At 39.6% G+C, this 16,743-nt stretch overlaps 2 protein-coding genes across 4 annotated transcripts in view; one reads left to right on the forward strand and one right to left on the reverse strand.

Annotated features, from left to right (window-relative positions):
• Positions 1–15,426, reverse strand: part of dock4.L (dedicator of cytokinesis 4 L homeolog) — a 165,391-nt gene extending 149,965 nt beyond the window's left edge. The window contains exon 1 of one of the 3 annotated variants that reach the window (XM_018252538.2): positions 15,232–15,426. In XM_018252538.2, coding sequence (XP_018108027.1) covers positions 15,232–15,256 — 25 coding nt within the window. In that variant the 5' untranslated portion in view covers positions 15,257–15,426. Of the gene's footprint in view, positions 1–12,585; positions 13,511–15,231 lie in introns of those variants that run through there. The other 2 variants (XM_018252537.2, XM_018252539.2) reach the window with 2 other exon arrangements.
• Positions 15,427–16,098: 672 nt separating this feature from the next.
• The window catches only part of znf277.L (zinc finger protein 277 L homeolog), a 79,715-nt gene continuing 79,070 nt past the window's right edge, over positions 16,099–16,743 (forward strand). Inside the window, 1 exon segment of the mRNA NM_001095953.1 lies at positions 16,099–16,145. Within this exon segment, the coding sequence (NP_001089422.1) occupies positions 16,100–16,145 (46 nt within the window). The 5' untranslated portion in view covers position 16,099.

Below are 16,743 nucleotides of genomic sequence, written 5' to 3' on the forward strand. Positions count from 1 at the left end.
CCCCCATATAGAGTCTTGTAACGAAATCCTGATAAGGACTGAACTTCAGGAACAATTCCTATCGGAGGCATCACGCTGCAATAAAACCCAGGAGACAAGTTGGAGGCACCGAATATAACGGGAGTGATAAAAAAAATCACAGGTATAAACTACATGTATCAACACGACACGACTGTCGGATATGAACGCCGCACGCTGCATCTTCATCTGACAGTCGTGTTGTGTGTAGTTTGTACCTGAGATTTTTGTATCACTCCAGTTGCAGTGCGACGGATCCGTCAAGAATCGTTCATAGAGTTCAAGGGTAAAGGCAATATACCAGTGAATTGCTCAGAGTTATTTTTTATTGATTTTAACTTTCTTGAAATCAGTGCTTATAAATGATGTAGTATATACTTAGCTGTGAGTCACCATCATCAACTATTTATCATACAGTTTGTGTTTGCAAGACTGCCAAAAGCAATACAAAGCATTCAAAGGCATTTGTTTCTTTAAGATGTGTGTAGAAACAAGCAGTATCATATATAGTTACATAGTTAAATTGGGTTGAAAAAAGACAAAGTTCAACCTCTCCAAATGAAAACCCAGCATCCATACACACACCCCTCCCTACTTTTACATACATTCTATATACCCATACCTTTACTAACTATAGAGCTTAGTAACACAATAGCCTTTGATATTATGTCTGTCCAAAAAATCATCCAAGCCATTCTTAAAGGCATTAACTGAATCAGCCATCACAACATCACCCGGCAGCTCATTCCAAAACCTCACTGTCCTGACTGTGAAGAACCCCCTACGTTGCTTCAAATGAAAGTTCTTTTCTTCTAGTCTGAAGGGGTGGCCTCTGGTACAGTGATCCACTTTATGGGTAAAAAGGTCCCCTGCTATTTGTCTATAATGTCCTCTAATGTACTTGTAAAGTGTAATCATGTCCCCTTGCAAGCGCCTTTTTTCCAGAGTAAATAACCCCAACCTTGACAGTCTACCCTCATAATTGAAGTCTTCCATCCCTCTAACCAATTTAGTTGCATATATACAAAGTTTACTTTTTTGCTTTTGTTTTTCATCTCTGTTGAACATCTTTATAGAAAACTAGAATATTGAACGAGTTCTGAATGACACCAAAAGCTCAAAATATATGCAGCAGAATAGTAAAATCATGGCTAACATTATTGCACAAACATTATAATTTGTTGTAATAATTTAGTTTTTGGTGCTAATTGTATTAATTGAATATATTTGGTGCTAATGCTTTCATGTAATAAATTACCTTCATGTACATATTTATTTGAAGGCTGCTCTCTACCCAAAAACATTTTTCATGCATAATAAAAGAAACTGCAATTCTAACCAACTTTTAAATTATATATAAAATTTAAATTCCATATAGTTTTAGGCATAATAGTAAATTGCTACTGAACGCAGAATCTGACAGTACCTTTCTGTTCTCCTGGGTCTAAAGGTGGCCATACACGGGCCGATAAAAGCTGCCGACAGACCGAGTCGGCAGCTTATTGGCCCGTGTATGGGGGCCCCCGACGGGCTTCCCCGATCGAGATCTGGCCGAAAGTCGGCCAGATCTCGATCGGATGGGGTTAAAAATCCCGTCGGATCGCGGCCGCATCTGTTCGTTGATGCGGTCCCGCGATCCGACCGCCCGTTTGCGAACGTGAAGGATCCGATCGTTGGGCCCTAGGGCCCACGATCGGATCAGCCCGATATTGCCCACCTCAAGGTGGGCATATCGGAGGGAGATCCGCTCGTTTGGCGACATCGCCAAACGAGCGGATCTATCCGTGTATGGCCACCTTTACTCCTGAAACACTATAGCAGAAGTTAGCTCATTAACAGACTTGGATGAGAGATGACTTGTGTTTCAAGAGTCAGAACCAGGAATGTGTGAAGAATATGTTGCTGCTAGTGTAATAATGGCATAAAAATAATTTCTCCAAAATGTCTAATTGCCTACTGTGCTATAATACTTGAAACAAATCCACACAAATATATAACAAAACTAGACATGGCAAAAACACCAGTTGTCAGGAGCACAAATTGGAGACTAAGAGGACAGAGAAAAACTGCTCTAAAGAATAGTACTGTTATTATAGCAGTATCTTTAGTTTTGACAAATAAAAATACTCATCTGCCAACTAATTCTTAAGGTGGTCACAAGAATCCACAGAAAATTAACATTTGACTGTGTTATTTTCTATATAAATCAAATTTAAACTTGATTTATTAAAATGAATACTATCACAAGATGCCACTGAGATTCATATAAACATGGCATTGCATGCAATTTTCCAAAATAGGAGACCTTAGAGCAATGTATTTTGTTCACTAGGTGTTTGTCTCAACAGCTCATCTGAAACAAGTGGTGTAAAAACAGAGGAAGCAGCCCCTGTGGGTGGGGGTGGCTGGGTCTCCTTCATTTGCCAGGGGGCCAGTGGATTACACGCAATGCACTTAAACACTTGGGAGACCTTAGATTTTTTTGCATGTCAAAGGTCACCCGCAATTTCCACAGGGGGAGATGATTTCTGGTCAATAATATTTTTCATAGGGGCTGGGCAAAAAAAATTTCAGGGGGACCATGGGGCCCCTTAGTTAGGTATTGCTTATTTAAAAATACGGTTTGATTAGATAACATCTGTCATTTCTATTTCTAGAAAAATATTGTATGCAAAAGAATACATGGAACTGACAGTTGTAGCCAGTAAATCAATGCTATAAGGGTAGTGAAAATTATTGCAAAAAAATATCTGGATAATATGAATAGATCCAGTACTAGTCAAGGTTAAATTAAGCAATGAAAGTATTCTTGATTTCTAAAATGGAAAAAAGAAATTCTGATGTCAAGCTTTTGCAGTATTCTCTGACAGGCCCATGTAATTTGTATGGGTCAGAGGCTCAGCTGGAGAGGCATAAGCAGCCATTGTTTATTACCTGTTTTACTTCTTTAAAGCAAAAAGAGAAATTAGTTAGATCAATGATCACAGTTCGATTACTGGCACATAACCAAAGCCAGGCTGGAAAACTAATCAGAGTATAGCAAGGTTATTGTTTCTGTTACTGTAAAATGTCTAATGCCAATTTTGTGAAACTAATTGCTAATGGCTTTATCTTTCTTTTCTTTTTCTCCTTCTGTGTCAGCTTGGCACTGATATACATAAACTAGAGGAAAGTCTCACGTTTGTAGCTAAATGAAGTTTTTTTTAGACCTTGTGCCACCTTAGTTGCTTCTCTTTTTTTACAGTGGATATTTTAGTATGAGTCTATAGAAAGAGCATCTGGGATGTACAACACTATTTAGAACTTTCAAGCAACCTATAAATTGGCAGGATATCCTCCCTCTTTCTGCTAATACTGTATGTGCCTATACTGTCTAAAGTTGGCCATAAACCTAAAGATCTGTTCATTTAGTAAGGTTGCCGAACAAGTGGATCTTTCCCTGATATGCACACCCTGTGCTGGGTCATAGCAAGCTGATTTTATGCTTTTCTTCTCCTGTCATTGACAAGCAATAACCATTCAGCTTTTTGTCTGATTTAAGATGTCTTTGCTCTATATGCTTCATTTTGCATTTGTAAATTGTTTGGTAAATTGAGCTCCTATATCCTTGTCCATTCGTCACTTTTGCAAAAATGATTTTACATTTTGCCGGAGTATCAACTCTACTACAAAGTTAATAAAAAACAATGCACCTCATCAGATTCTTCAAATGGTAATTGCTATGCCCCTACCTAATAAAAGCTTACATCTGATTTTCTGCAAAAATTAATCAAGGGCAGAAGGCAGCAATGCATGCAAAGTTCAGAAACATGGCGGATTGTGTACATTATTTTACACTTTGCACCCTGCTTTCCACATCATAAATGACCCTGCTATTTAACATGGTTGTCCTTCTTACAACCTTTATGTTATAATTCCATCAACCTCTCTAGATTGCTAAACACTAGTGATGGGAGAATTTTTTTTGCCAAGTTTCACTGCCGCTAAAAACCATTAATCCAATTAATTGTGTGCTGAAAAAGTTGCCGCTAAACAAGTCACGTGAAAAAACGTCTCCAATGTTTTTTCACAAACATTTACTTGTTTTGCTCATTTGTGGCAAAGCAAAATAGAACATATTCGCCCATCGTTACTGGATACTAAGTTTCTTACTACTTTCAACAGGCCTCTTCTATGTTATAATCCTATTAAAAGTAGACCAAATGTGCATGGTCAAGCAGTCCAGTCACTGGGCTTGGCATAATGCCATTGGGTGCATAGCCAGTCAAACAGGCCATGTTTGGAATTCGTCATAGGAGAATTACATTGTTGTTAATATTATAATCAACATGTATTTATAAAGTACCAGCATATGCCACAGCGATGGACAATAGAGAACTATTAGATTATAAAACCTGCTGAACAGGGCCTTTTTTTACCTAACTACGTAGACACCATACAGGTATTCCACACAGGTCTTTACAAATAGTAAGCACAATCCTGCAGAAAATTTAGAAAGCAAAAATGGCCCTTAAAAGTAGGTTGCTGCAATACATTAAAATCAGTGCTGTCCAATTTATATGGTACAGAGGGCCGGAATTTTTCTAAATCTACATGGTGGAGGGCCAATAATGGAAGCCAGTGTTAGCCACTCCCTGTTTTTAGACCACACCCACTTAAAACCACACCTATGTTACCACAAGACCATGTCCACATTAATAGCACATCAAAAAACCAGATGGTCACTGCAGGGATCAGGGCCAGAACTAGGGGTAGGCAGAGTAGGTGGCTGTCTAGGATGCCATCATTGAGGGGCACACTTTTAATGGGGTTTTTTTTTTCATTTTTGTCAAGGGTTTATTTAATCATTTGTTTCAGTAATCATGGTCACTCAGTCGGTGGAATCCCCCTACTTCACCTTCTTTCTCTTGCCAGCAAGTTATAGCTCTTTCTGTGCGGCAGTGCGACGTGCGTATACGCGTCAATGACGTCACTGATGCGATTGGGTGGCAGAGAGAGGCAGAGAGCTGGCGGCCTGCTTGGTGTAGCTCACACTTGCTGCTCTCAGCATTGCACAGTTGCACTGAACTAAAGACATTCTTTCTATTACTGTGAAAGTGTGAAGCTTCCTGCTGACACAGCCAGGTACAGATTTGGGGGTCATATGTTTGCTGTTGCTGCTGGGCTGGGCGCTGGCACAGGTAAATAACTACTTGGGGGCAATATGATGTGATCAGATTTATTTTTGGCTGCTGCTGGTACAGGTAAAGATTGGGGCAATATGATGGCTGCTGGAGGGCTGTATGATGGATGGCTGCTGAGCTTGCTGGTACAGGTATGGGGGGGCAGTATAATGAATGGCTGCTGGGCTTGCTGGCACAGGTACAGGGGGCAGTAATATAAATGAAAAAGTGTTGTACATTTAATTGCTTTCTTTATTTAAAAACCATCATGGTAAGGAGGTAAATGGTAATGCAGGACAGGGGGGCGCTGATTGAAGCTCTTGTCTAGGGTGCCAAACTACATTGACACGGCACCGGCAGGGATGCCACTCATATGTGAAAAAAGTTAAGTCATATTAAGACATATCCTTTAATCAATATGCCTCCTCCTTCCCTGTGTATAATACTGTGCCCAAGCATATGATTAAATACCTTAGGGGCCACTAACAATAATTTTCAAATGCTAATACACCCCCAGAACAAATACCAGGCTTATGTTCCATAGGGATCATAGGTCAGGCAGAGTATGGCAAACGCAGGGTGCAAAGAGCAGGCAAAGTTTGACACACACAGGGAGCATAGGGAAGATAGAACAGAGCAGGAGACAGGAAAATCAGGACCAGTCTAATATGTACTACATACAATGACACAGTGCTGGTGCTCCATTAGCATTTTGTATGAAGTGTGAACAGGTGAACAATGTGGGCAGTTTAAATCCGGGACTCAGGTGTGAACAGTACAGGGCTTTAGGGGGTGAACAATAGAGGTGTCACAAGTGTGAACAATACAGAGGAATTACATGTGTGATCAATACAGGGGATTACAGTGTGAATGTGTGGTTTAGACAATGCAGTGGCCAGTTAATCTCTGTACTGATACCTTTTAAAGTTTACAAATGGTAAACAGACACATCAGGCAGACTTTGATGTGGAGGGCCACATAAAGGGGGTCATGGGCCGAATGCGGCCCGCAGGCCGCCAGATGGACAGCCCTGCATTAAATGATCTGTGAATACTATAGAGATGCAGCAGATGCAATTCCAGAAATAAAAACAATAAATTACCAACACCTATGCAAGAGTAAACAAACTAAGGCACTACAATTTATACTCTAATCATTCAAAAAATCTAATGTGCTGCACCCAGATAATAATTAATACCAAGCTGCTGCTAGATTTTCTTCCTGCACTGCAAATGGTAACAAAATACCCAGACAATGAAACACAGAGACAAGTGCCAAAACAAACTATTAATCGCTCTGTGCGCCTGGAATGTTTACTAAATGATTTCATTTGGCAGAAGACATGAAACTTGCATCCTGAGATTATAACAATGTAATAAAGTGCTTTCTAGGTTTGTAGTACTAGACTTGTAGATCATTTGAAAGCTCTAAGATATTGTTTGTTGTGCTTTTAAAGTATTGCTAATTTTGTTCATATTGGTTTATCAGTGCTTTATTTTTGTTGCATAAGAGCATGTACACAAATATTTTGTTCAGATGTTCCTAATTCTACAATTTTCTTATTTTGCCTACCCCACAGTAAGGACAAAATGACTAAAATGGTTCTCTATACTCACACTGAAGCCAGTGTCAGCTGAGACTGAAGCTTGTCAGCCCTGTACTGCTGGACATTTAGCATTTTCGTGTTTAAAGCTCATGTACCCTACAATAGTCTGGGCCCCACATTTCCTGCACTTGCTGCACCATTGATAGTAGCATATCTGATAGTTCCCAATGCAGCTTATAGTATGCCTCTCAACATTCCCCTTTTAGCAGGGACACCTACATTTTTACACACAACCTGAGACAACTGAGACAGATGTGGAAGCTGGTTGAGAGGGAGGCATTATTCAAATGTTTAAAGAAACACTCCTAACTCCAGGGGGAGAGAGAGGGGGAGGTGGAAAGTGTAAAAACAAAATAATAATCAATGCTTTATACTAAATATATATTTTTCATTAAAATAATAATTTCATTATAAGGGTAGACAGAACACATGTTTTACCACATTTCTGTTGATGTTTAACAAAGGCACATTTAGGTATACACTTTGGTAAAACATCAAACCTTTCTAATAAAACATGCAAGTCAATTTTTTTGTTTTTGCACCCAAAGGGCCACAAATTGGGACAGAAAAGTACATGTGGCCCCCTGCCAACTACCTGACATATAATTAAAGACATGTCCAGGCTTTTAAATCTGCATTGACCGTTATGTGATTTTTATTTACAGTTGTGGTTAAAAATGCAGCGAACAGCACAAGACTAGATTTCAAATGCAGCCTATAATAAATTAAAAACAGGGATAAATATAGCAAGGATTATGAATATATAATCTTTATACACTATAGAATTAATGTTCTGGCATCAATTCAGTAATCCTCTCACTAAATATCACCCCATTAATTTAGCCCTCCAGCCTATGAAAAAGGTTCCAGCCACGACACTCTGAAATATAGAATATAGCTCTTATCCTGATTTGACATATGTAGCTTGATAACACTGCTCAGGAACACTGAATGCCATCCTTTTTACACATGCGCTGGTTGGATCCCAACCCAACTGTCCCTTTTTTCATGGGAAAATCACGATTTTGACAGCTCATCCCGCAATCACAGAGTCATCAAAATTTTTGCAACCCTGTTTGAAGTAGAAATTTTTCTCTCTCCTTGTAATTTTCATATGTTGGGAGGTATGGACTTATGATTTGGCTTTTTTTTAACAGTTATGATGCCATGCCTCATAAAAGCACTACAATCTTGTGCATTAAAGTCTGGCAGTACTAAAGTAGCTCAAGTTAAAAGCCAAAGGTTGTGATTGCAAGAAAAGCATGCCAAGATTGAGTTATCAGCACTTACCCTGAGCTTGGGTGCCTAAGGTGACACAAAAAATATCAAAATAGCGGTAGTGACCTGGAATTTAATTACTGAGAAAGAAACTGACACAACCCTATACTACGAGAAACACACTCTAATTTGCATGTGCAAATATGCTGAAAATACATAATATATTGTTTCAAATTTATTTCAAGTACAAATAATTTTTTTTATTTTGATTACAGTAACAGTTTTTAAATGCTGCTTATTTGTATTGTTTTGTATGATTATACATGGACAAAGATATTTTGGGGTATTAAAAGACTACATGAAAATCAGTACATAGTATCTTTGGCATTATACTTTGTAGAATGTGAACAATAAAACCACTTAATATACAATGAATTTCTGTGTTTTAATATTGGGATAGTATGGGTGTGGGGGATTACAGACAGGGGAGGGGGGATTTGTTTCAACAGATATTCTAAATAAAGTATCCATGATGTACAAACTTCTTAGATGGATGGTGGCCAAACTGCCTTCAAGTATCTCTGCATTAGTGATCTGGAGGCCTGTCATAAAATGCGAGTCATGCTCTTATTATTTTCCTTAATATCCCTGGTAGCACTGAAATTATTGATATAGCTGGGTCTTTGGGGATCCCTTCCTGTGGCTTATTTTACAGCACCTTATCCCAAATGCTTTGCATAACTTCTCAGGATCAACAAATATGCAATGGTGAAACCTGGGATGTATTATATTTCCAGCAAACATCTGAAACCCTGAAGAAAAGTCTTTTCACAGGCTTTTGAGATTAGTTTCCTGGGATTTTACAGCTTTGCTATTTTATGTTAGTACTATCACATTTAGCCATTGAGTTTCTAAATATGTTTTGCCTAATTCTTTTTTCTAGTTTTTCAGACCTAATGATTTCTTACATTTGGGTGTCTGTGAACACACAGAAACAGTTGAATTTTGTATTTTACATTATACTAGCGATTTAGCTGTTGATATTAAAATAGGTCCAAAGGCCTTTGGCGTCTACCTAAATGTTTAACTTTTCTAGAGGTAGTATACCTCCTTCTCTTAGAAAAATTAAACACCTTCAGATATTTTCTAGAATTAGAATGAGGGATGTCATTGGGCTCCCCAGATTTGTCAGCCTGTCATATCGCCTCATGATTCAGCATCAATTACTGTCCATCACTGGTAAAGATGCAGCAGGTGAGCTGGCATCTCTAGTTAACCATGTTAATGAAGACATAGCTTTGTTAATAAACAGCTAAATTGGTTTAGAGATTACAATAATACACACTATAAGAGCCATGGCAGACCTTGTCCCCCATGATAAATCTGCACTACTGCAGCCAACAAATCTTCTGGAAAAACATTCCCATTGTCTAACATTCAGATCAACGAATGTAAAACGCATTACTTGTGGTAATCTGTTTTAATTGCGGAAACTGCAAAAGAAGGCATTTTCCAGATATTAAACTGGATCAACACGCGTAATATGTTTTACATTTGGTGACCCGAATGTTAGAAATGGTCAAGGTATTTCCAGGAGATTTGTCATCCACAGTAGCACAGAATTAATTCAGATGTCAAATCTCCTGGTCTGGTATAACCTTAAACTGTATGAAATATAATTAATATTCTGTCAATCTGAAAACAGTTGAACCAAGATAACAAAGCATTTAGTTACCACTGTTAATTTAGTTACCAATCTTTTTAATCAACATACTGTGCCTACGACAAGGTGCTACATGTAAAATAAAATGCATAAGGTAGCAATGTATAGGGTATAAAGAATTACTGAAGTTTTACAACCCTGGTCACAAGTCCTTTCTTCAGTGTGCCTGCCTGGGTTTCCACTCCACATGCATAAAACTCAGAGCAGGGCATCCATGCCCCATGGTCACATAGGCGAGTCACCCTGGTTACCATTATCAATACTGTATATATATAATAATTAGTATAATAAAAATGGCACTTATCTAAGCAGGAAGTGATTTATAAATATATTCTAGAGTTTTCAGATGCTGGACTAACTGATGACCAATCACAGGAGCTCAACGCACAAAACAGCACCAGAGACAAAGACAGCTCCCGTTACCATGACCTCAAACTATGCAAGAGGAATGCTGCAGCCTGAAATAAACTACTTGCTTTTCACATGCCATTCCAAGAAACAACCCTGTGCTTTTTAAAGCTTAGCTCAGCTTAACTACGTCAGAATATTAAAAAAATCAATATCAGATACTACTGTCATTCTGGACAGACAGAATCAAAATCAGTGTTAATGACATAGCGTACTGCATAAAAAAGGATGCAGGGGAAACCCCATGGGTGCAAATTAACTCCTCCAAATTAAGCCTCAACAATAAAACATAGCAGAGCGCTATAATCTGCAAACAGAGGGGTCTGCACATGTATCTGTTAGAGCTCTCATTACACCAAAAGGTTATGGTAACTCTTCTCATTACTCTACTCTATTTTATAATGCATTAGCAAAAGGTTTTAATTGAAAACGCATAACCAACATGAAGGAAAAATAACACGTTATCTGAAGTATACCCAACACTTATCTGTGGTATAGATCACTAAAGAACACAACGATTTGTCACTCTCTCTTTTACCTAACTTCAACTTCCAGCATCCTCCAAAAGGCAGTACTGGAGAGTACATTTTATTTTATCACTTCTTTGTACAATAGCAAACCCAGCGTGTGGTGGCATGGCAGGATAATATCGCATACAGCTGTTGTGCTGATTTAAATTAATATTCAGGATTCCTGCCTCTATTTAAAAGAACAAAGAATAATCGGAATACAAGGCAATAGATTGTCACATTAAAAAACATATTAGATTTGTTAATGAAGAGATAGCTGCAAAAATAAATGCATGATTTAACAAATGCAGGCTGAATAAACAAAACCCATTGATGGCTTTACAAGGCACATTTAAACCAGGCACAATATTATTAAAATGTTCTCTTTTTCACACATGCCATAAAACTCTGTGCTGTGAAAAAGAACATCCTAAAATACAGCCTAGAATTACAGCAGATGGTTGTTATTCTAAAGGTAATGAACAGTAAAAATTGAAAGGTACTGGCGATGTTCATTTCCATTGATATTAACCACTTTGGGGCCAGACAAATTAATGGACCATGGAGTGGCTAGTTGATATACAGCCATTGTTTCCTTGTCTAAAGCAAGCAGTAATATATTCGGATAATATGAGCCACAAACTACAAAGAGATGCCTCTGATGGTTTGAGAGAGGTCTATTTGCTGACAGAGTTGGGAGGAGTTTAGCAAATGACATCCCATAGAGCAGACCTCACATCATGTCAACAATCACAACACTTCCCTCAGCACAAACAAACAAAAGCAGTAACAAAAGCCAAGCTAGGCTAAACACAAAGAAGCTATGAACCCAATGGGTCTTTTTTTATTATAACAAACGTCCCATTGCCAGAACTGGGAAAGCAGGGCATATTTCTCTTGTGTATAATAATCTATATTAAGCAGTAGGTGCCTGGCCGAAATGCAATGTGCGCTTGATATGACACAAATAAAAAGCTACACTATTATGAGTTTAAAATATATATATATATTATACAACTTTGCTATGTTAAATATGTCATCCATAAAGATTCATTTTAGAGGCTAAAATCTTTTGTTCAGATGCACGTTTGATAATGAAGGGTGTAATTACTGCTGGAAAGGTTTGGGAAAAACCAATTCTTCAATGTGCGCTTCTCAAAATAAAAATACCACTTCAGTAGCACGTATAAATATTGGTTTTAAGGCGAGCACCATAGATAAACAATCTATACAAGATGCAAGTTGGCGTGAATGTGACACAGATTTGAAAACGAATGGTTTGAGGGCCCTGAATAGAGTTCAAAATCAGTGGGTTTAGCACGAAAGTATCCCATCTACAAACATCTGACAACCCCTCCCCCAACCAATTCATCCAAGGGTATTAATTAAATTGTTTTTTTGTTTTTCAATTAGGTTGGTTACTCAATATAAAATGCCCAGGCCAGAGCAAAGACACATACACAACCCCCTGTATACACAGCTGTAGTTGTGCTTCTTTGTTATCATTTCATGGACTCTAGTCTACACATATTACTGCTAATGCTTTTGTTAGGAATTCCCTGAAGTTCCATAGAGCACATTCCAGGAACACAAATATATTTCTATTGAATGAGATTAGAAAATGTCCTTTGACGTGGCCAGATGTCAGTCTCTGTACGGACAAACAGAGAGGAATGTGTTGAAGCCACACACAGTGTGTGTAGTGTGTTTACTTGTGTGTATTGTGCTACTGGCCTCCATGCTTAGCCTATAGACACTGGAATACACTCGCTGTTACCTTCTATGAGCAAGTGCTGTGAATATAAACACACGGACAGAAATGCCCCATGCACTACAGGCAGCGATAAGCAATCTGCCCCTCCGCAATACAAATGCCTACATCGCTCACACACACACACAGAGCGGGGAAAGGGCTGAAAGTCGCACCACCATTTCACTCACCGACGCCGAATTTCTCGTGCTCCGTAGGGATCCACATGTTGGCGGTGAGCGGGGCTGTGCGTGCGCCTCAGAAGCTACACAACATGCCTTCTCCGCCGGTGCTAGTGACAGAGCCTCCTTCTGCCCAGCCAGGCTGTTTCCTCCCCACTTAGGGGGGTCGCTTCCCCCCCGGCACAGTAGCAGCCTCCTGCCTTTGTGTAACACTGGTCGCTGCTTTGTGCCGCTCTCCTTCTTCCTCTGCCGGGCTGTGTATGTACAGTAAGTGCCTGTGTGTTGGTACGTATGTGCGTGCTGCCAGCTGACAGTACATATGCAGCTGCGCCAGCTGTTTGCCCTTGCCTGACAGTGTGCGCCTCTAGCCTGTGTATGTTTGTCAGCAGCAGTGAGCCAGGGGGCTACCCTCTGTGGGGGGCATGGCTCCTGTGTGTTGTGCGTGTGCGAGCTGCTGGCAGCATTCCTCGCTTAGCTCTACTGCTGCATTCCTTAATGACAGGAACCTCACTAACCCTAGCACCTCTTGCTCTGACGCCTGCATGAAATGCCAATGATAAGGTCACGTGATGAGGATAAAGCTGCTCATGCCCTGTCAAAGTCCTCTGTATTAATAACAATAAATTACAAACCACACGTTAACATCAGTAACAATCAGCTTGTGCCCATCGCCCCATAAACTGGAGGCTAGGAGCATGCGCCTTTTAGCCCGGCTATGTGTTGCTGTATGAAACAACCACCTCTTGTCACAGCGAACTCATTGTTCTAAAGATCTAGGTTAAAACCGCACGGCGTTTTGGGAAATGTAGTCCAAACACAACAACCAGTCAATTCAGCGGAGCTAGAACGAAAAATAAATCTGAAGCGCCCAATCAAGTAGCCGCGAGAAAGCTCCGCCTTCTATGAACATCCTGTGTAGCGATTAGTGCCGACGTAGGCGTTCTGCTGCTACAAAAAAAAAAAAGAACGACTTGTATTGCGGACTCAAATATTTCATTCCTGTCGAAATAATAGGTCAAAGTAAAAACGAAAACATTTTCTTACGTGTTGACGGCGGCATTCATTTAAAGGGGTGGTTCACCTTCCAGGCAACTTTTAGTATGTTATAGAATGGCCAATGCTAAGCAACTTTTCAATTTGCTTTCATTGTTTATTTTGTATAGTTTTATAGTTATTTGCCTTTTTCTTCTGACTCTTTGCAGCTTTCAAATGGGCGTCGCTGACCCCCTTCTAAAAAACAAATGCTCTGTAAGGCTACAACTGTATTGTTATTGGCACTTGATATTCCTGATCTTTCTATTCCAACTCCTCTCCTATTCATATTCCAGTATCTGGAATAGCATGGTTGCTAGGGGAATTTGCACCCTAGCAACCACATTACTTAAAATGCAAATTGAAGAGCTGCTGAATAAAAAGCAAAATAACTCAAAAACCACAAATAATAAAAAATGAAAACCAATTGCAAATTGTCTCGAATATCACTCTCTACTACATCATACTAAAAGTTATCTCAAAGGCCCTTATTTTAGTTATCTATTGGCCCGTGTATGGGGGCCTTTAGGCAGCTCTGGGAGAGGGGTCATCGACCCTGTAAACTGTTCTAAAATGATACATTTAGTTGATACATTTCTTATCTTTGGCCCAGCTGCACAGAATCCCTGAATTTCATTACAGACAGCTATTATAATTGATACAATAATAATAATTGCCAATACTCCAGAGATCCTGTTGAGAAATGTATCAACTAAATGTTGCAACATTGTAACAGTTTGCGTCTGGAAGCTTAGTAATTCAGTTGCAGATCCAAACACCAGAGACAGGAACATTAAACATTTAAGCTTAGATTTTGGAAAAAACACTGTAAAAAATAAATAATGGAAAGTCATTGGAAAAAAAAGTCTTTATTTCTGGGGAACAATCTGAAAACAATTGAACTGAAAAAAGTGTTTGGAAGGTGAATAACCCATTTAAAGTACATAGACTATCTGAAAACTATTACCTAATTAGAAGGTTTGCAGGCATTGTCCTATGTATACATGTTCAGCATTCAAAATATTGCAATCATACAGAAAGCTACTTTGCTTCAATTGGCCTTCAATATTAGTTTACAGCAGCATTAAAGCTTTTCAACATGTGGATTTTTCAGAAATTTGCGGCAGGCTCAGACAGGCAATCTCTGAATTCTGGCACATGCCAGAGGGGCTGCTGTAAGATACCATAAACAGTCACTAATTATTGAACTGGTAGAGGCTATTTTGGCCCTTGTGTAAACTAAAAAGCCAAGGCCTATTTTGAACCCGGACCTGATTTGCGAATCCTTCTGCCCGGCGAACCCGAATCCTATTAGGGGCGGGGAGGGAAATTTTGTGACTTTTTGTTAGAAAACAAGGAAGAAAAAAATGTTTTCCCCTTCCCACCCATAGTTTGCATATGTAAATTAGGGTTCGAATTCGGTTCGGTATTCAGACAAATCTTTTCTGAAGGATTCAGGGGTTTGGCCGAATCCAAAAAAGTGGATTCAGTGCATCCCTAATTGTTATTGAGATTTACTTTTTAGAGAGACTGCCGCTCTACCCGCTAGTGAGGCGCATTTTGTTGCAAACCCCAAAATAAAATTTTGTCTCACAAAAGCAAATGTAATTCTAAGCAACTTGCCTCTTGAAACAATGTAGTCTGGCATGCTTCATCACAGGTCTGTTAATACAAGGGTTGATTAACGCGGCGCATCAGAATTGGACGCGACCCCTCCTTGCAAAAAAAAATTTGCTCTACAGGCCAAAAAAAATTGCAGACCGCTGTGTTAATAGCTTCTGCTTCATTCAGGCCCGGATTTGTGGAAAGGCCACCTAGGCCCAGGCCTAGGGCGGCAGGATTTTAAGGGGGAGGCATGCTGCCCAGCCACACCCACATTGGTTCAAAAACACCGGGGATGCGCTGGAGATAAAATAATTTTTTAAATTTCCTGTGCGACAATCCCCATTGCTCCAGTCCACATGATGAAAATTTGCACGAATAAAGGGGAGGGGACAGGGGCGACAAACGGCAGTGGGCCTAGGGGCCCCACTATTTAAATCCGGCCCTGGTTTCATTGTTAAAAATAAGCAAAAACCACCGGGTTAGATGTGATGCAACAAGAGGGACACTACCTTCTGTATCAGTTATAGTTACAAATAACTTCGAAACCACTGAAACTTTGTAACCAGCATAGTTTGGAAAGTTGCCGAGACCTACATTCTTGTTCATTATGCAACAGTGTTTTTTCAGATTTCCATCTCCTCTACCCAGCGCTCCTAAACAGCTATAACACGTATTAGGCCATTGCAAGCAGAAGGAATGCTGGGAACTTCTGCTCCTAAACATTCCATGTTAGAAGCGAGGCGAAAAGCTGCCTCATACTCGCACACTGTAGAATATTTCCCCACCCTTTTTCACTTCAGACTCCGAGCGGATATCTCCCCCCCATATTTTCCTTTTAGCCCCGCCTCCTTACTTGTGCCCGCCTTCTCGCGGAAGTGGTGACAGCATGGCTGCAGTCTGCCCTGATGCTTGCAGTGAACTAGGGAGAAAAGGTACTGATACTTAGGTGAATGCCGGTGGTTTTTGTTAGCATGTGTTAACGCTGTTATTGCTTCATGTGTCCTAATCCGAAACGTTATTTTAAAGGCTAATTTGATATGTAATAAACTGTGTAGACTTCCTGCCAGCGCGTAAAATACCATAGGGATGCAGCCTGGAATAACTGCCCCCTTTATTGGGCTCTATCGATCATGTGTGTTGCCAACTTCCAGAAACGGGCTATTAGCTACAACAATATCTATAAACAATCGGCATAATGATGCTAAACGCTGTAAGGAAAAAAAAGTGTATATAGATAGAGTACATATTTCTCCTGTGCTATTTTGTTACTCGAGCAAGTTAATATACAATGCTTCTATATATGCCAATCTTTATGCCTTCACGTTTCTCTTATTTAAGCCATGTTTATTCAGACAGTATTTCAGCAAAAACACTTAATGTTGCAGGAGTCAATACAACATATAACAACACAGACATGGTTTGTTGTGAAGTGGGTATTTGCTTTAACAAGTCCAAAAAAAGGCCCTATGTGCCATTTCCTAAACTGGTCTATTTGGTAACATGCTTTTGATGCAGTGTCATAATGGGCAA

The sequence above is a fragment of the Xenopus laevis genome, chromosome 3L (genome assembly GCF_017654675.1).
Source record: "Xenopus laevis strain J_2021 chromosome 3L, Xenopus_laevis_v10.1, whole genome shotgun sequence".
Classification (NCBI taxonomy): domain Eukaryota; kingdom Metazoa; phylum Chordata; class Amphibia; order Anura; family Pipidae; genus Xenopus; species Xenopus laevis.